General features: G+C 58.8%; 1 protein-coding gene across 3 annotated transcripts in view; it reads left to right on the top strand.

Moving 5' to 3' along the window:
• The window catches only part of ANKMY1 (ankyrin repeat and MYND domain containing 1), a 55,363-nt gene that overhangs the window by 14,731 nt on the left and 20,545 nt on the right, over positions 1–20,087 (top strand). Inside the window, exons 9-17 of one of the 3 annotated variants that reach the window (XM_006077159.3) lie at positions 469–640; positions 1,321–1,461; positions 2,582–2,722; positions 4,557–4,664; positions 7,143–7,274; positions 10,075–10,188; positions 10,523–10,688; positions 16,947–17,022; positions 17,801–17,961. In XM_006077159.3, coding sequence (XP_006077221.3) covers positions 469–640; positions 1,321–1,461; positions 2,582–2,722; positions 4,557–4,664; positions 7,143–7,274; positions 10,075–10,188; positions 10,523–10,688; positions 16,947–17,022; positions 17,801–17,961 — 1,211 coding nt within the window. Of the gene's footprint in view, positions 1–468; positions 641–1,320; positions 1,462–2,581; positions 2,723–4,556; positions 4,665–7,142; positions 7,275–10,074; positions 10,189–10,522; positions 10,689–12,627; positions 13,173–13,224; positions 13,487–16,946; positions 17,023–17,800; positions 17,962–20,087 lie in introns of those variants that run through there. The other 2 variants (XM_044945388.1, XM_044945389.1) reach the window with 2 other exon arrangements.

Here is a 20,087-nt window from a genome sequence, read left to right as displayed (position 1 = left end):
GCCCACCAGGCTCCTCTGTCCGTGGGATTTTACACGCTACATTGTATCTGTGTGTGTGTAGGTGTGTGTGTTTAGATACGTATGTGCATGTCTGCTGTGTGTGTACAACCTTGGACCCTATGGGCACCAGGCAATGTACATCGTCCCCTCACGGCTGCCCCAGGAGGAAGACTGGCCCCCACCCCCAGGCCGTATCACAGGTGACCTCAGGCTAAGTGAGCACCAGAGCTGAAGTCGGGCAGGGCCGCAGCTGGACCTGAGCTTGGCCAGGCTGGCCCGCTCGGGGTGGGCTGCCCTGGAGCAGAGAAGGGCTGCAGTCTTGGTGAGGCAGGACCCTGGGGACGGTGTGCTCCGCGTCAGGCCTCGCCAGCACCCGCGGCGGGGTCTCCTTCCAGCCCGGGGCGTGTCTGGGCTGCGGGCCGCGCGTGCCCCTCCGCCAGCCTGTGACGGTCTCCCTGCTCCTTCCAGACACAGGCGCAGGTGGGCGACCATCACCCTTCTGCTGCACCGCGGCGCCGACCCCAACCTGTGCCGCGTGCCCATGCAGGTCCTCTTCTTCGCCGTCAAGGCCGGGGACGTGGACGGGGTGAGGCTGCTGCTGGAGAACCGGGCCAGAACGGACATCCAGTTCCCACGCAAGGTGGGCTGCACCGGGGGCCAGCAGCGGTGGGGGCCACGGGCCGACTCGGCCAGTCACCCATAGCGTCTGCTCTCCCTCCCTTGTTGTGTTGATGCTTGTTGGTCACTTAGGCCTCTCATATTCAGAGGGTGTTGACTTTTGAAAAGGCTGCCAGTCTCACTCTGGCTACTTGCTCACCTTCCGGGCCCCTGAGCCTGGTCGTTTATTTCCTCTTTTTTCTTGGGTGTAAGTGCAGGGGTGCAGGGAAGCGGGATTTCAGGTGTCACTGAAGACCCAGGAGGATCTCACAGGAACGTTTTGGGTTCACTGATTGGACTCCATCTTTGAAACCTCCTGGAGGAGGGTGGGGACAGTTGGTCTGATAGGAAGCTGGGGCACCAGGGCCTGGTTCCCGTCTGTCACCCTGGCGGACGAAAGCGTCTTATGAGTCAGAGCAGACGGGTGGGGTTGTGTGGTGTGTTTGTGGTCCGCTCTGGGCGGGCCTCTTGTCCCGAAGGTCCCGGGATGACAGGGACGTGGTGCCTTGGGAACCCGAGGCAGGCGGGGGGCAGACGGCCACGCTCTCGCCCTGGACGGGGGCCCCACGGGCCTTGTTCACACACAGCCCCACCCTCAGGCTGATGGCTGTCGCTCCTCAGGGACCTGGGGCTGCACCCTTACCACCTGTGTTTCCTCTGCAGCTGGGGGCCCTGACCCCTCTCCACATCGCGGCCGCCCTCCCTGGGGAGGAGGGCGTCAAGATAACGGAGCTGCTGCTCCACGCCATCACCGACGTGGATGCCAGGGCGGCCGACCAGGATGACGTGTACAAGCAGGGCAAGGTGGGCGTCCGCCCTGTGGAGGGCGGGGTCCCTGTGCAGGCGCTGTGAGGTCCCCAAAGGAGGGTGCCTGACGCTCTGTGAGCCGCAGGCCAGCCTGGATCCGGACAGCATGGGCCTGGACACACCCGCAGTCATCTGTGCGAGCCGGGACCTGTCTGGGCAGAGGGAGGCAGTGTGGCTTGGGCACCAAGTGTGAACACTCCACACACAGGCCTGTAGTGTGGGAGAGGCACGCACACTTGATGAATGTGAGTGAGAACCTGCTTCTTCAGGCAGCTCACAAAGCCCGGGGGTCCTTGCTGGGGTAGCCGGGCCCCCGGGAGGGCATTCTGTAGGAAGCTCTGTCTCTCTCCACTCGGGGGTGCCCCTCTGCCTGGAGACGCGTCTGCCCAGCGCTGTACTCCCTGGCCGGGTCCTCCTGCCCCTCCTGCCTCCCAGCCACCCCTCCGTCACCTGGGCCACCTCTAGGCTGCTGCCATCTGAGAAGGCCGGCCCAGAGCCCTGCGGGCTCTGAGCTCCCGAGGTGCCCAGGGGAGTCGGGCTGTGGGCCTCCTTAGGCAGCCTCCAGGTCCGCCCCGGCCTCAGGGAGCCTCGTGTCCCCAGACCAGGGCTCAGGGCCCAGTGCCCCCTGCCAACTTGCTCCAACACGTGACGGGGAGGGGAATGGACCCTCAGGGGGCGGGGCAGGCTGCCGGGTTGGGGAGTGACGCTGCAGAAGGGCCTGGGGGCCAGAGGTGGGGCATGGAGCCCTCCGGGTGGGGCTCTGGGGCGCAGGGATGGAGAGGCAGAGCTTGCGTCCTGGCACATGCAGCGACACCCCTGCCTCAGCAAGGCCATGCCGAGGCCCCCTCCGCCATGCAGCCCTCCCAGCCTTCCTCCTCCAGGCTGAGCCCCTTGAGCATCCACCCGAGCCTCATTCAGCCCCCAGCGCCTGAGGGCGTGGGGCCGTGTTGGAGGAGTCAGGGTGGCTCACAGGGCACCGCTGCGTGTGGCCCTGGGGGAGCCCTGGGTGTGAGCTGCTGCCTGCAGGGGGCACAGGGCCCAGGCGGCACATGGTGGGTCTCTGCACTCTGGGGGGACGGGCTCGAGGGCGACCCTCAACCCCTCTGCCTGCCCACAGATGGACCTGCCGCCTTCCAGCCTGAAGCTCAACAACGAAGCGGGCCCACCCAGCATCTACTACAGCAAGTGCACGTCCATCCCCAATGAGGGGGGCAGGACGGCCCTGCACGTGGCCTGTGAGCGGGAGGACAGCCACAGGGTGAGGCGGCCTTCCGGGTGGGCTGGGGGTGTGCACGGGCGCCTTGAAGCGTACCCGTGAGTGTGCGTGTGTCTGTGTGCAGCGTGTGTGTCCGTGTGCATGTGTGTACACGTGCACGTGCAGGGTGATGAGCCCGCAGCCCTGGTGGGCTGAGCCAGGCCTCCCCGTGGCCACGCCAGCAGACCTGGGCGTGTCTGCCCCTGGCTGCCGTGGCCCAGACCAGGGTCCCCCAGCTACAGGTCATCCTCCCTGAGTGGGCCCCGGACTCGGGGGACTGGGTCAGGTCAGCAGTGAGCTGGAACACGCTGTGTTGAGATAGGATATGAAGCATCGTGGAACTCGTGTGCACGATGTGTTATTTCAGAGCACGTCTTGGGGACACGCGTCCACACGCAGGCCCGTGTACCTGGGCGTGGGGGCCTGGGTCGCCTCGTGAAGTCACTGTCTTACTGCAGGCGGCGGTCACACACGTCTGCGCTGCGAGCCCATTGCCCTCTGGACGGTGACCCCGTCTGGCGCCACTGCCTCCTGTCCACCTTGGGGATCAGCTCGCATGCGGCAGGTGCAGGAACCCCTTGGAGGATGGGTGTGAGGGGCCTCAGGGGAGCTGGGGAGCCGGGCCAGAGAGCCCCCGAGTGCATGATGCACGGAGCCTCCGTTTACCTGCCTGAACAATGAGACGGCAGCGGCCTCATGGGCCTGCGGCAGTAGGTCTTTGTCGCTGCCCAGGATGAGGATCACACGTGCCGCCTCGATGGGCGCTGTGAGGGCCTGAGTGGGGGTGGGTGCCCACACAGTGCTGGCGGGGGGCCACCTGCTCCGGAACACCCGTCCCACCAACGCATCCTCGGGATGTGTCACTGGCCTCCCAGAGAGGGGCGGCGAGCCCAGGCTGAGGCTGCGGACAGCAAGGTTCTAGGAAGGCGGGCTGCCCAAGGCCCATGGTCAGCAAATTGGAGGCCTGGGCTTGAAGCACAGCTCTTTCTAGCTCACACGTCTTTGTCCTTTGTACTGATTTTGGATTTGGAAAAAAAGTTAAGAGGAAACAAAGTCACGAGACACCATAGGCCACATCCTCATCAGATCAAGGACAGATCAACAGTGTAAAGTCTAGTTCTAAGACGTGAGGGCTGCAGCCATCCAGCCATCATGCCTGCATTCCAGCAGGGAGAGTGAGAAGAGGGGAAGCTTCCCAGGAACCCCGTGGCACACTTCTGTGGGCTCCCCTTGGCCTGGCCAGTGAGGCTGGCAAAGGGGGTGGTCTTGCAGGGTGGCCCAGCTGGCCCCTGGGGTCTGCATGTCTGCAGGGCAGCAGGGGTTCAGCAGACTGCTCTGTGGTGAGGAGACTCCGGGTCAACTCCCGAGGGCACATCCCAGAGAGGAGGAGGGGGAAGCCGATAGCTTCCTTGGGGGCGAAGGGCTCCAAGTGCCCCTGCGTTCCTTGCTCCTGGTGTGTCCTGGTGAAGGGCTCATCCTCCGCCCCACCCGCCGTGTGCCCGGCCCAGCTGCGGTGGTCCCGAAACAGCGGCAGCAGCTCTGTTAGAGTCTGCAATAGCTGCAGCGGAACGGCCCCGACTCCTCTTTTCTTCAAATCAACTTACTCATCACCGACATCCCTGTTTTCCATCTTAAATGATCGACGTTTGGAAAGCCTCTTCTCAGCTTGAGGATCCACCCACCATTCACTACCCAGCGTCCAGGGCACTTGGTGTGCCAGGCAGGGCCCTAGTACGAGGGAGGAGCAGTCAGTGGCCAGGCTGACCGCACGCTGCGTGAGTTTCCCCTGGAGGGGACGCGCCCCTGTAACCCGCCGTCCCGCCTCTCTCCTGCCCAGTGTGCCAGGGATGTCGTCCGGCTCCTGCTGGCCCACAGAGCCAACCCCAGCTCGCTGTGGAGCGGCCACTCCCCGCTCTCCCTGTCCATCGCCAGCGGCAATGACCTGGTGAGCAAGCCCTACCCCGCTGGTGTACCTGCGTGTATCTGTCTCATGCCCCCTCTCCAACACAGGCTCTGGGATGTGCTCTCCTTGAGGTGCCCCAGGGACAGCATGGTGTGATGGCCGGAGGGTCCCCTCCCGTGAGGACGGAGCACCCCGCAGAGAGAAGGGTGGAGGGAGGAAGTGAGCATGAGGGTGAGGGCACACCCGGGAGGTGCTGACTCAGCCTCAGAGCACTGGGAGGCCACCCTGGGTGGTTCCCACCTTCCCCGGCTGCCAAGGAACGTGTTTGATCTTCCACCCACCCATCCAGCCACCCCCCTGACTAGCCACCCAGTCATCCACTCATCCACTCAGTCATCCACTCATCCATCCCAGTCAGCAGTCCATCCATCCATCCACACTCCCAGTCATCCACTCATCCACCCAGTCAGCCATCCATCCACCCTCCCAGTCATCCATCCATCCATCCTCCCAGTCATCCATCCACACTCCCAATCCATCCATCCACCCTCCCAGTCATCCATCCATCCTCCCAGTCATCCATCCATCCTCCCAGTCATCCACTCATCCACTTGGTCATCCACTCATCCATCTTCCCAGTCCTGCACTTTTCCTTCCTTCCATTCATTTATTCACTTCCACATCCACCTGCCCACCCACCCCTCCACCCCTCCATTCTTCATCATCCATCCCTCCTTCTGTCTTGTTCAGTCGCTCAGTCATATCCAGCTCTTTGCAACCCCATGGACTGCAGCACACCAGGCCTCCCTGTCCATCACCAACTCCCAGAGCTCACTCAAGCTCATGTCCATTGAGTCAGTGATGCCCTCCAACCATCTCATCCTCTGTCGTCCCCTTCTCCTCCTGCCCTCAGTCTTTCCCAGCATCAGGGTCTTTTCAAATGAGTCAGCTCTTCACATCAGGTGGCTAAAGTATTGGAGTTTCAGCTTCAGCATCAGTCCTTCCAATGAATATTCAGGACTGATTTCCTTTAGGATGGACTGGTTGGATATTCTTGCTGTCCAAGGGACTCTCAAGAGTCTTCTCCAACACCACAGTTCAAAAACATCAATTCTTCGGCGCTCAGCTTTCTTTATAGTCCAACGCTCACATCCGTAGGTGACCACTGGAAAAACCATAGCCTTGACTAGACGGACCTTTGTTGGCAAAGTAATGTCTCTGCTTTTTAATACACAGTATAGGTTTGTCATAGCTTTTCTTCCAAGGAGCAAGTGTGTTTTAATTTCATTGCTGCAGTCAGCATCCACAGAGATTTTGGAGCCCAAGAAAATACAGTCTGCCACTGTTTCCATTTTTTTCCCCTGTCTATTTGCCAAAAGTGATGGGACCAGATGCCATGATCTTCATTTTTTGAGTGTGGAGTTTTAAGCCAGCTTTTTCACTCTCCTCTTTCACCCTCATCAAGAGGCTCTTTAGTCCCACTTCTCTTTCTGCCATTAGGGTAGTATGGTCTGCATAACTGAGGTTGTTGGTATTCCTTTATATCTACCTATCTATAATCCGCCCACCTATTCATCCTTTCATTTAGCTGTTATTTTTTGAGCATGGTCTATGTACCAGGCAGGCACCATTCCAGGCATTAGGTGTTGAATAAAACAGACGTGTCAGGGATCCTACGTTCTAGTTGGGGGACCACAGTCCCGTGTGCGGGTGTCAGGCAGTAAGTTTATGAAGAAAGTGATGGTGGGTGAGGGGAGGAGAATGACAGGGGCTCCTTCCGCTGGGTGGCGGGAGGGCCTCTCTGGTGAGATGGCATTTCGGGGAGGCCTGAGGCAGCCATTGTTGGTGAGGACCTGGGGCTCCCGTGTCCCTTCTGCTGGCCCCTCCGCCTCCTGCCTTGGCTCGTGCACCGAGTCATTCACTCAGCGGGTCACGCGGGCACCTGCTCTGTGACCAGCCCTGGAGTGGGGGATGGGCAGCCTGGAGGAGAGCCTCACCCCAGGTGCAGAAGCTCCCGGAGGGCCAAGCTCGGTGTCTCGTGTGTCTGGAGCAGTTGCTCTGACTCCGGGCTCCCTGGGGGCCCCTGGGCTAGCGACTGGGGACGCAGCGGGGAGCAAGGGAGCCCCTTCCTCTGCACGTGCTCAGGTGATCACAGTGACCGGCTGCCCCGGGTAGAGGCAGGCCGGTCCCAGGGACATGGACCAGCAGGACGTGTGCCTGACCCTGTGGGGTGAGAGGCCCGGCAAAATCCGGCTGCGTCCCCGGGTGGAAAGCAGAGAGGCACCGGGACCACTTATGAGCAACTGGATGTTGTTCTGAGGAAGCCCTGGACCTGGGCTGCCCTGGGGAGTGGGAGTCCTTGCTAGGGAGCCGCCGCATGGCCGCCCCAGCCTCGCCGTCTGAGCCGCGGCCCCTGGGGGTGGGAAGCAGGGAAGCCGCCCCGCATGGCCTGGCTCCGGGCACTTCCTCCGCTCATTGGGAGGGGGCGCGGTGGGTGCTGACAGGCCTGTCTGTGTCCAGATTGTGAAGGAGCTGCTGTCCTACGGAGCTGACCCCAACATGCTTCTGACCAAAGGCTTGGGCAGCGCCCTGTGCGTCGCCTGTGACATCACCTATGAGAGCCAGAGGAGCCTGGAGAGCAGGCTGGCCCTGGTGAGCCAGGTGGGCCGGCCCTGGGGCGGGAGGGTAGAAAGGCAGAGGCCTGGCGGGTAGAGTCTGGGGTCTGCACTGGACCCTCTGTCTGGCCCTGCTTGCAGCAAGGAGCTTCATGGCGCTTCATGGGCTCTTGCTCTGTGTTCAAGACTTGATGTTCCAAACACTTGAGAAAGTACAAACAATTCTTGCCTTTTATAGTTTATAGACCTAAAATATGTTAGTGGCAAACCCACTCAAAAGGCCAGACAAGAGTCCCTAGTTTGGCTTGAGAGACATTGGGCTTGGCTTTGGTCTGGCTGCAGGACTCTAGAGTTTTCAGTGACAGAACCAGATGAGCAGGGATCCAGAAGCTGTATGGGGGGTGGGGGGGATGGGGGAGCTGTGTCCTGGGTGGGGGATGGGGGAGCTGTGTCCTGGGTGGGAGATGGGGGAGCTGTGTCCTGGGGGAGGATGGGAGAGCTGTGTCCTGAGTGGGGGATGGGGAGCTGTGTCCTGAGTGGGGGATGGGGAGCTGTGTCCTGAGTGGGGGATGGGAGTTGTGTCCTGGGTGGGGGATGGGGAGCTGTGTCCTGAGTGGGGGATGGGGGAACTGTGTCCTGGGTGGGGGATGGGGGATGGGGGAGCTGTGTCCTGGGTGGGAGATGGGAGAGCTGTGTCCTGAGTGGGGGATGGGGAGCTGTGTCCTGAGTGGGGGATGGGGAGCTGTGTCCTGGGTGGGGGATGGGGAGCTGTGTCCTGAGTGGGGGATGGGGGAGCTGTGTCCTGGGTGGGGGATGGGGGATGGGGGAGCTGTGTCCTGAGTGGGGGATGGGGAGCTGTGTCCTTGGTGGGAGATGGGGGAGCTGTGTTCTGAGTGGGGGATGGGGAGCTGTGTCCTGGGTGGGGGATGCGGGATGGAGGAGCTGTGTCCTGTGTGGGGGATGGAGGAGCTGTGTTCTGAGTGGGGGATGGGGAGCTGTGTCCTGGGTGGGGGATGGGGGATGGGGAGCTGTGTCCTGGGTGGGGGATGGGGAGCTGTGTCCTGAGAGGGGGGATGGGGAGTTGTGTCCTGGGTGGGGGATGGGGAGCTGTGTCCTGAGTGGGGGATGGGGAGCTGTGTCCTGTGTGGGGGATGGAGGAGCTGTGTTCTGAGTGGGGGATGGGGAGCTGTGTCCTGGGTGGGGGATGGGGGATGGGGAGCTGTGTCCTGGGTGGGGGATGGGGAGCTGTGTCCTGAGAGGGGGGATGGGGAGTTGTGTCCTGGGTGGGGGATGGGGAGCTGTGTCCTGAGTGGGGGATGGGGGCTGTGTCCTGTGTGAGGGATGGGGAGCTGTGTCCTGAGTGGGGGATGGGGAGCTGTGTCCTGGTGGGGGATGGGGAGCTGTGTCCTGGGTCGGGGTGCTTTCTCTACTGGAAGCAAAGCTTCCCTGGCAGTGCCCCCAGAACCCAGAGTTTTTGTTTGTGAGGAAGGAAGGTTGAGTGATGAGAGACTGGTGAGTCACTGAGGCCGCCTTGTGTCTCCCCAAATAACGACCCTGCTGACCCCTGCTTGGCAAGTGTGACTTCTGAACTTCCTGTAGATGACAGCGTGATTCTTGTCTGTCACATCGAGCCTTGTGGTTTGTGGTTCTGTCAGCATTTCTCGATGAAACTGTGAAACCAAAGAACCTCTGTGTAGCACAGCATCCTTCCTTCTCGTGGTCTGGGTGGGCGCCTCTGAATGCTGTTTGCTATGAATGCAGTTGGTGCTGCATCAGGAGCGGAGGACCTTGCCTCGGGGTGTGCCAGGGGTCCAAATGCACACATATGTGCATGCACAGGCACATCACATGCCTGTGCATACATGTGCAAGCACCCCCACACTCACATAGCTGCTCTTTGCAGCCACACACACATGTGTGCACACACATGTCCACACACCTGTGCATACGTGTGCATGAACCACACACTCACATAGCTGCTCTCTGCAACCACACACATGCATGCACACACATCCACATGCCTCTGAATACGTGTGCAAGCGCCACACACTCACACACACACTCACATAGCTGGTCTCTGCAACCAGGCACAGCGCCTGTGGTCTTACTGAGTGCCCCGGGTGGTTGGATGGATGGTGAACACGTGCGGACTAGGGCTTTTGGCCTCTTTAACCTACAGAACCTGAGAACGAGTCACAGGTTCCCTTGCTCATTCCCCGAGGCGGGGTGAGCTTGTTCCTATACGGGGTGAATGGGGGGTGTGTCCAGGGCTCAGTCTGGAGGCTTAGGTGGTCTGCCGCCCTTCGGCGGTGTTGAGCGCAAGGTAGGTGCGCATACCCTGCTTTTTTTGCTCCCGGCTCTTTAGAAGCGGCAGCTGGGTTTCTGGTCTTTATGTATCTTGTCCATAATCTGCCTCAACTGCACCTGCACCCGGCTATTTTTAGTCCATTTGGTTTCTGTGTATTTTGTTTCCGAAGGAGACGTGTGTTCAGGTGCAAGCGCTGCAGCAAGGGGCCCAGGTCCCAGTCTCTCAAACAGGCCGGCTTGGGGTTTGCCCTCCTGCCACTTGCCAGACCTCAGCAGGGTGCCCTGGGGGTGCGGTTGGGTCAGGGAGGGCCGCCCGAGGACCTTGCTCTGAGGGTCGCTCTGAGGACACACCACCCTAATGTCTTGTCCGTCTGTCTTGTCTGTCTTGCTGACACTCCGCACACCTGGGAGGGTGGCCCGGCTGGGTCACGCGGGGGCCAGGAGCCCGGCCCTGCTCTCCTCCTGGGGGTGAGAGCCCCCTGGTGGCTGGGGCAAATGCGAGCCTTTGACGTGGGCTCTGTTCTCCACAGATTGACCGGCTCATTAATTACGGGGCTGACATCCTGAACCCTGTGAGGCTCTCACAGGGGGACAAAACGGCCGTGGGCACAGCCGTTGACTATGGCTATTTCAGATTCTTCCAGGTGGGTTGAGTCTCTCCCTGGCGATGGGGGTGGATCTGGGGCTTTCTTTTAGCAACTCTTGGGCAAGGTGGGCCAAAGGTCCCTCGTGCCTCTGACCAAAGTCCTGCCCCGGCTTCCTAGAAGGGAAAGTCCAGGGCCCCCAGCATGTGCTGCCAGCATGGCTGCCTGTGTGCCAGCTCTCTCAGCGTTATCCTGGTCTGTCCTCACAATCATCGCCGCGACCACAGTGTACTCCCGTGTCGGCGGTGGGCCAGGGCTGCTGGACCTGCTCCCCCTTGTGGACTGGGGGCCAGGTGCCCCGTGCTCAGAGGTGGTGACCGGCGCTGGGTTGCAGGACCGGAAGATAGCCCACTGCCCCTTCCACATGCTGATGCCCGCAGAGCGGGAGACATTTCTGGCCCGGAAGAAGCTCCTGGAATACATGGGCCTCCAGCTGCGGCAGGCTGTCTTTGCCAAGGAGTGCCAGTGGGACCCAAAGGTGCTGCATCTGAGCAAGAGAGGTGGGTGTGGCGGGTGCTCGGGCAGGGTGGGAGCATGGGCATGGTGGGCAGCCAGCGGGGTGGGCAGCTGCAGTGGGCTCCTCAGGCAGCTCAGAGCTGACCCGGAGGCCCCCTTGGCCTGAGTGTGTGTGCCAGGCTTTATGCATTGTGGAAGAGCATGGGTGCCTTCTTCTAGGGGCTGCATCCCCCGAAGGTCTGGCTCCAGGAGGCTCTGTGGGGTGGGCCAGGAAGGGACACGCCTGTTGGGCCAGTGTCCACCTGGCCCTCAGATGTTCTGCCAAGGATGTCTGCAAGGGGAATTGAGAAGGGGGTTCCCGGGCTGGGGAGGTGAGCCTGGGAAGAGAAATTGGGGGGCCCCATCACAGGTCTGGGAGCATCACCTTTGTCCAGTGTCCCAGCCGGCCCCACCCCCTGCCTGCCCCGCTGCCACGGTGGGGGATAAGACACCTGAGGAGGGGCGACGTGCCTGCACGGGGGGTGGGGGCGAGGGACCCTGCCCTGCGGTATGCTTGGTGAGCTGCGCCCTGGGGGTGGAGCTGGTAGACAGCCTGGTCGAGGGGTGAAGCCCTGGGTCACCCTCTCCCGAGCGCCCTGCGGTCTAGCCCCATGGAGAGCCAGCCTGAGCTGCAGTCTTGAGTGAGAGCCAGGCCGGTCCTCGGGAGTGGGCGAAGGATCCAGAACCCCATGGCACACAGACGAGGAGCTTGTCTCCTGGCTCAGCTGGCAAAAGAGAGTGGACTCCCGGGGCAGCCCATGGACCCAGGGGAGGGGCTGTGCCTTCCAGGAGAGGGGGGTGGGGCAGGGTGAGCGGTGAGCCTGGGGCACGGCTGCCTGTGTGGGGGGCTGGGACAGGTGGCCTCTCAGCCACACCTCTGCTCCCTTCCGCTGCCTGGAACCCGCACAACAGGTGACGGGGAGACAGAGGTGATGCCAGGGGGTGCTCAGAGAGCAGCTGGGCGGGGGCACCCTGATGCTCCGCCCTGCTCGACTCCCTTACATGTACCCCCCCCAAGCCCCCAGCAACATCGCCGCCCTGCCCACCACCCATGCATGTGCTCACACACACATGGACCAGCCTCCCCACCTCCCCCACCTGCCAGGCCCCCATCCACACACATCCATATACACACAACCTCCAAGCCCACACCCACCTACCTTTCCACACACCGCCTGTCTGCACCCCACAGCCCCGAGATGCCCACCTTCCATACACAGCACTCCTCACTGCTGCACACACACTCACACACTAACACAAACCTGCCAAATCCCCCACAGACCTGCGCACCCTCAGCTCCTCACCCACCTCTGTCGCACACACACCCCAATATCCAAACTTCCTGCACGCACAAAATAAGACCCCTGTTCCCCCGCCCACAAATAGTTACTAACCAGATGCCCACCCACCCGCTCACACACATCCCTACCAACTGCTCACCTCCACCACCCCTCACACCCCTGTCCTCACACACCTGCTACCCCAGCCCAGCCCCCACACAAGCCCCCAGGGATCAACCCCCTCACCCCCCCACATACCCACACTATTCCTCCCCACGTGCACACTCATCCCATCCTTCCCCACAGAACCGCCTTGCACCCTATTACACATATATACCCACCATCCATCATAAGCCTCCCCACCCCCACGCTCACCAGCCCACCCACAGCCACACACGTCTACTCACCCTCCACCAGCTCGTGGCCGCCGACCACCTCATAGCTGCGTGCCCACACACGACCTCCCTGTCCCGTTGGGTCGGGGCTGTGAAGGTACCATGGCCTGAGTTCAGCAGGGTGGGGGATGCCTAGACAACAAGCGGGTGTTTGCTCAGTTCAGGAGGCTGGAGACTGAGCTCCGGGAGCCGGCGTGGCCGGTTCTGGGGAGGGCTGCTTCCTGGCTCCTCGACGCGGGTGGGAGAGTGTGCACTTCCTCTTTTTACAGGGCACTAATCCCACCAGAGGGGTCTGCCCCATCACACCAAAGCCCCCATCCAAGTCTCGTGGCATTGGGGTTAGGCTTTCAGCAAATTAATCTTGGAAGGATACAGGTGTGTCCATAACACCCCCCTGCCCCCGACTCAAACACAAGCCTCCCCTACCCTGTCACCTGCACACCACCCAACACACAAATGACGAGTCAGCCCAGAGGGGGCGTGATGGTGGGAAATGAACAGGCCCCCGTGAAACGTGGGCGCCGCTGAACGACAGTCAGCCCAGAGGGGGCGTGATGGTGGGAAATGAACAGGCCCCCGTGAAACGTGGGCACCGCTGAGCGACAGTCAGCCCAGAAGGGGCGTGATGGTGGGAAATGAACAGGCCCCAGTGAAGCGTGGGCGCCGCTGAGCGACAGTCACGTGGGCGTAATGGAGAGAGGGGAGCAGGAAGTGTGGTGGAAGATACCGTGAGGAAAACACCCAAAATCTGTTGAAAATCGTCAACCTATATATCCAGAGAGCTTAATGAACTCCCAATAGGATAAACACAGACACCCACAGACACACGACAGGTAAAATACTGAGACCGAATGATTCGTCACAAGGGGACCCCAGTGAAGTCAGCAGTCGGCCCCTCGTCAGAAGCCACGGAGGCCAGGAGGCAGTGGTACGTCATAGTCAAGCGCTCAAAGCGGTAAGCTTCAGCTGAGAATCCTAGACCCAGCAAAGCGGGATGAAGGTGACAGAAAGGCATTCCCGAAGAAGGAACCCTTGAGAATTTGTCCCTCGTAGTCCTGCTTTACAGGAAGTACTAAAGCACGTAACTCCAGATGGAAATCAAGTCCCCCATGTGAATAAAGAGCACTGGCAGAGCTAATTGTAAAAATAAAAAATAAATGCATGTTTTCTTAACAGGTTTAAAAAGAAATTTGCATGATTTATAACCACTTTGTAGAAAAATTACTATAAGCATATATGTATGGATTTTATTTATTGTAATCCTGGCGGTTCAGCTGGTAAAGAATCCATCTGCAATGCAGGAGACCTGGGTTTGATCCCTGGGTTGGGAAGATCCCCTGGAGAAGGGAACGGCTACCCACTCCAGTATTCTGGCCTGGAGAATTCCATGAGCTGTATGGTCCATGGAGTCGCAAAGAGTCAGACATTACTGAGTGACTTTCACTTTCACTTTCAAGGAAATAACAAAAGTATAGTTTAAAATAATTAAAGAAATTAAACATTACATTTAAAAGTATTCACTTAATGCAAAAACGTAAATAAAGGAGGAGTAGAAGGACAAAAATACGAGACACGTAGAAAACAAAACGTGAAACAGCAAATGTAAACCCAGCGATGTCAGGAATAACGCTAAGTATGAGTGGACTGAATAATACAGTCAAGAGGCAGAAACCATTAGATTGAATAAAAATAAGAAAAGTCCATTTACATGCTCCCCACAGGAGACATATTTTAGACTCAATGATGCAAATAGATTGGAAGTAAAATGAAAACAGAATCTTACATCATGAAAATCACAACCACGAGAAAGCTGGAATAGCTACACTTATGTCATCTAAAAATGGACTTTAAAGCAAAAATATTATGGACAATAAAAAGGGACATTTTTAAATGATGAAATAGTCAGTTAATCAGGGAGACCTACCAGCAGACACCCAAATAAACAAAGCAGAAAAGACACATGTGAAATGCAACATAAATAATTCAATAATAAAATAGTTGGGGGTGTCAATTTCCAATGTTCAATAATTTGTAGAAAATCTAGGCACAAAATTATAGAGAAAAGAAGATTGAGCAATACTGTTAGACTAGAGAGGACAGGGAATCCTGGTGTGCTACAGTCCATGGGGTCACAAAGAGTCAGGCATGACTGAGTTGAATGAACACACACACACACACATTAGACCACAAGACCTAATGCATTTACAGACACTATACCCACCAAACTTCAGATGCATATTCTTCTCAAGTGCATGTGGGATGTTGTCCAGGGCAGACCATGTGCTCGGTCAAAAGAACCCCCCCACACAAAACTCTTAATACATTTATAGGCATAGAAAGAATGCAAATTAGGTACTCTGGCCACAACAGAATGGAATTAGAAATGAGTATAACAGGAAGACATTTGGAAATATCACATAAAACAATACACTTCTAAATAACCAGGGGGTCAAAGAAGAAATTAAAAAAGCAATTAGAAAGTACTTTGATATGAATGCAGAAGAAGACAACATATCAAAACTTACAGAATGCAACTAAAGCAGTGATTACAGGGAAATGTATAGCTATGAATGCCTATATTAAAAAGAAAATCGCAATCAATAGCCTAACCTTGCTCCTTAAAACACCTGCAAAAGAAGAGCTCACTAAACCTAAAATAAGCTAGTTTGCCAGCTAGATAAATGTATATGTGTCTTTTAGAGAGAATATTAGTGAAATAGAGGATAGAAAAGTAATAGAGAATATCAGTAAACCTTGGAAATGGTTCATTGAAAAAATCAGGAAAACGGACACATTTGGCTAGATTTACCAGGAAAAAAATGAAGACTCAAATTACTAAAAGAATTAAAAGAGTAGATATTACTACCAAAGATTTAGGAGTGAAAAGAAGTATGAGAGAATACTATGAACAACTTTATGACGAGTTGGAGCACCAAGATGAAATGGACAAGCTGCTGAAAACAGCATCTACCACAACTCATTAAAGAGGGAAGTAAAAACCTGCCCAGATTTATAACAGTTAAAAAGATTGAGTAACAGAAAACCTCCCAACAAAGGGAAACCCAGGTACAGATGGCTCCATTGGTAAAGTATACCAAACATTTAACATGGAATTAGCACAAACCCTTTTCGTTAGAAAATTAAATGAGAAAATTAAAGAGAAAGGAACACTTCCTAACTTATGAAGCCTCATTACTGATTCCAAAGCCAGACAATAGCATTATAAGAAAACTAAAGACCAATATCCTTTATGAATATAAATGCAAAAATCTACAACAAAATACTAATGAACTGGGTCTTCCCTGACAGTCTAGTGGCTAAGTCTCTGTGCTTCCAAGGCAGGGGCACGAGGCCCATCCCTGGTTGGGCAGCTAAGATCCCCATGCTGCACACTGTGGCCAGAAATACACATACAGCAGCAAGCCACACTCAGCATCGTGCCGAAGAACTGCCTACCGTGACTCAGGGGGATCCACTCCAGAAACGCAAGGAAGGTTTAGCAACAACAAAATTGTCAATGTAATATACCACACTATTAAAATGAAAGAAAAAATTCAGTTGATGTAAAAAAAGAAAACTGATGTAGAAAATCCAACATCCTTTCATGATGAAACACACAGCAAAGAAGAGAAGGGCATTGCTTTAACATGATGAAGGGCGCCTGTGAGAAAACCCCCACAGCACACATCAAGTCAGTGTTGAGAGGCTGGGCACACGCTCACCCCAAGGTCGGGAAGAAGACGGAAACGTGTTCTCTCCCCCCCTTCTGTGTAACATTGCACCAGAATTGTAAACTATGCAATTAGACAACAAAAATGAATGAAAGGCATCTGATTTGGAAAGGAGAGTTAAAGTTACATCTTGCTTTATCGCCAGCTCCCCCAGAAGCGTCACTCTGGTGTGAGGTGGTTCTGGAGGGTACGTTGGCCCTGCCCACTCTGTCACTCACAGAGCTGCTTCCGGACCCCACAACAGCATGGGGAGCAGTCCTGGGGGCTGGGGGGCATGAAGAGCGCGGAAGGAGGGTCTCCCACGTTCTCTACTCTCCTGGCCAACGGGTGTTTCTCTGTGGGGCTCCTGCGTGTTAAGGAGTGCCGGGGGAGTGGAGGGTGCGTGGCCTTCCTTGAGAGGACTGATGCGTTGTCTAAGGACAGGAAAGCAGAGGGTGTGGTTGAGCATCAGCTGATTACTGTGGGGGCTCGCTGCTGTCCTGTCCCCAGCCCTCTGGGCGTCCTGCTGCCAGTGGTCAGAGAGCAGAGCCAAGGGTCTCCAGACCAGAGGGGCATGTGAGCTGGCCAAGGCCAGAGGGAACCTGCTGCTGCCCCGTGGCCATTAAAGGTGGAGTCGGGAACCCGGAGCTGGGGCCGACGGCCAGGAGGCTTGCACAGCTCACAGACGCACCCCGCTCTGTGCCCTCGGACCTGCTGGGGGCCGCTCAAGCACTGTGCTGCCCACCCCGCCGGCCTTGTAGGGCCGGGGAGGAGGCTCACCGGGTGGTGGAGGCGGGCAGCACAGTGCCGCCCTCCACATGTGGGCATCACGCACGACTGGGGGCCTTGGAGGCTGACGTGGGTCTCTCTCGGTGCAGCGGAGCTGGCCCCCTGCCTCCGGCTGAAGCGGAGGGGCGGCATGCCCAAGGGGCAGGACCTGCCGGAGCAGGAGCAGTAAGTGCTGGGTGCTGCCCGGCTGGGTGGTGCTGCTGAGCCCGCTGTGACCTCCCTGCCCGGGGCAGGGTCGCTCCTGAGAGGCCCAGCTCTGCTGCCGGCCGTGGCTCAAGCCAGGATGGGGGCAGGGGGCGTTGCAGACTCCCTTGTGGACTGGCCTCGGTGGCTCTGGGTGGGTTCCATGGCCCCCGGTGGGGGGAGTGGCTAAGTGGGGGTAAGCCCAGCTCTGCTGCTCAGAGATGCCCCCCCACGTCCGTCAAGGCGGAGGTGCTGCCCTGCGCCCCACACCCTCCCTGCCCCTCCACTGCTGGCCCCCTTGGGCCTCAGCTCTGCCCCATCCCTGCTGTTGGGGGCAGTCTCTGGATGCCCAGTGCTGTGTTATCCCCATGGGCATCCCAGATAGTTTCTGCCCAGGAAACCCTGGTGGGCAGGGTGGGGGTGGGTGGGCGGGAGCGGGAAGGGCATGCACCCAGCTCACTGCCCCATGCCCCCTGCAGGCCCGCCCAGAACCGGCTCCCCCACTGCAGACTCCTCCCACCCCCTTGCCATGGTAATGACGTGAGGGTCTCCGAGTAGGGGGGTGTAATTTCCTGCCCGCTCGGGTTGGCCAGCACAGGGTGGGGGCTTGTTTCCTGTTCTTGGTAGCACTGGGCTGGACATGCTTAGACCAGGGCTCACTCGCCGGCCGCTCTGAGTGCGGGACGTGGCAGGTCCCGGCGCCCAGGGCCTCAGGCACATGTGCCGGGCACCCCCTGACTGCCCGCCCGCTCCCTTGCAGGATTCCCTTCTTCAAGTTCTGTTACCAGTGCGGCCGCTCCATCGGGGTGCGCCTGGCACCGTGCACCCGCTGCTATGGGATCCTGACCTGCAGCAAGTACTGCAAGACCAAGGCCTGGTCCGACTTCCACAAGAAGGACTGCAACGCCCTCATGGCCATCGGTGAGTCCAGGCGGTGGCTGGGCTGCTGCAGGGCCGGCAGGGTGACCCCGGTCATGCCCCCAAATCTCCCCAGTTCAAGCCACTTTGTGGAATTCCCGGGGAGGGGGCTGTGTGGGGACAGGGAGGCACGCAGGGAGGAGAGCCCGGGGCTGAGGGCGATGACTCTCCCTGGCCCTGCTGCTACGGCAAGGCCGCTGGTGGGTGGGCCGCTGCGCAGAGCTGTCCCCTGGGACATGGCTAGGCGGCCTGGGCCCTGTTGGGGTCGGGGTGGGGGGAAGCAGGGATGCCCTGTTCTTTCTTAGACCCTGTCCTCGGCTCCAGTGAAGAGGCTGGACGGACCCCTGCCTCTGGGCCCGTGCCCCTGGAGCATCACCTCCATTTCCCACTCTGTGAAATGGGTCTTTTAGTAACAGACTGCTGTGGGGGGCACCCTGGATCTGGCCACAGCGCCCTCACCTCAGGGGCTGCAGGACAGAGGCCTGGGTCATCTCTGAGGAGCAGTTACCCTGACACCTGGTTCTCACTGTGTATCCCGCACACGTGTGAGCTCTGAGCAGAGCGTGCCTGTGCAGCGCTTACCCCACGTCGGGCCCTGGGCTCCGGGTGCCCCTGCTGCGGTGGGAAGAGGGGAGGCCCAAGAGCAGAGACTGCTCTGGGCGGTGCTTCCAGCAGCAGCCACTGTCCTGCGCGGGCACGTGGGCTCCTCGGGGACGGCCTGGCCCCTCACCTCCAGGCTCCCCGCTCCCTGCCAGTTTCTTATCCAGGGGAGCAGCAGGAGGAGGAGTCCTGGAGGGTGGACGGATCTCAGTGAAGAAGCAGCGCTGGGCTCCGCGGCCAGGCAGTCTGGGCTGCCGGTCCCCTCTGCTGGCACCCGCCTGTGGGGCCGCCTCTGGGCTGCTGGCCCTGAGGACTCTAGGGCGGGGTTTCTGCTCACTGACCTGAAATAAAGCAGCCCCCCTGGAGGGGTTTTAACCCTCTCCACCCCGACGTGGCTTCCCAGGTGGCGCTGGTGGTAAAAGAATCCGCCTGCCAGTGCAGGACACATAAGAGACGCAGGTTCAATCCCTGGGTGGGGAAGATCCCCTGGAGGTGGGCATTGCAGCCCACTCCAGTGTTCTTGCATGGAGAGCCCCATGGACAGAGGAGCCCGGTGGGCGACAGTCCATGGGACCCCAAGGACTCAGCAAGACTGAATCGACAGCAGGCATGCATGCAGCCCTACCCAGGCCAGGGGCTCTGCATCTGGCCAGTGGTCTTGCTGGCCCCCTGGCCTCGGCTGTCTGTCGGGAGAGGAGGGCGGTGTGTGCACATCAGGACTGGAGTGTGCTCTGGAGGTGCCGCTGGGAGGTGGGGGTGTCTGGGCTCATCACAGCTCACAGGAGGTGGGGCGGCACCTCCCGTTCCTGCCCACGGGCTCCAGGATGCCCACTAGTGGCCAGGGCATCCGTTTCTTCCACGTGCATTTACTGAACGTCTGCTTTGCCAGGGCTGTTCTAGGGGGCTGGTGGATGTGGGAATCACCCCCAGTTGAGACGGAGAGGAAACTAGAGGGTGACCGTGAGCCAGGAATGGGGGTCCCGGGTGGCGCGTCTGCCCCCATGGAGGGGCGGGAGGAGGGGTGGTGAGGCGTGAGGGACGGGGACCCCATCTTCCAGCAGGAAGGTGGTAGGTGCTCCAGGGAGGGGATTGCTGCTGAGAGCAGAATGGTGGGGGGCGGGGTGGGCAGGTGGCAGAGGAGGTGGGGGGTTGCAGCCCAGCAGGGGAGGACCCCAACCCAGAAGGCTTTTTGCTGGTCAGGGCAGTGTCTGCAGCCGTGCTGGTTTGGCCTGATTTCCAGGGTGTCTTGTCGAGGGCCGGGCTCCCTTGTGGGGCTCCCTCCTACCCCGAGGGAAGTTCGCCGGGGGCCGCCCCATCTGCTGCTCCAGGCAGGGCTGAGGAAGGCAGCTGGGCAGAGGAGAGGGCCTGGCTGTCGCCCTGGAGCTGGGCTAGCTGTGCAGAGGGGCTCCCCGTGGAGGCTGTGTGTGGGCCTCTGGACCTGCCTCAGCCAGTTCTGGCTGCAAGCCACCCTGGGACACATAACGTGGCTGTGGAGCACCTTCCTGGTTCATCTGCCAGAAGGAAAACTT

This window comes from Bubalus bubalis, chromosome 6 (genome assembly GCF_019923935.1).
Source record: "Bubalus bubalis isolate 160015118507 breed Murrah chromosome 6, NDDB_SH_1, whole genome shotgun sequence".
NCBI classification, from domain to species: Eukaryota; Metazoa; Chordata; class Mammalia; order Artiodactyla; family Bovidae; genus Bubalus; species Bubalus bubalis.
This window is presented reverse-complemented; position numbering and strand designations above follow the sequence as displayed.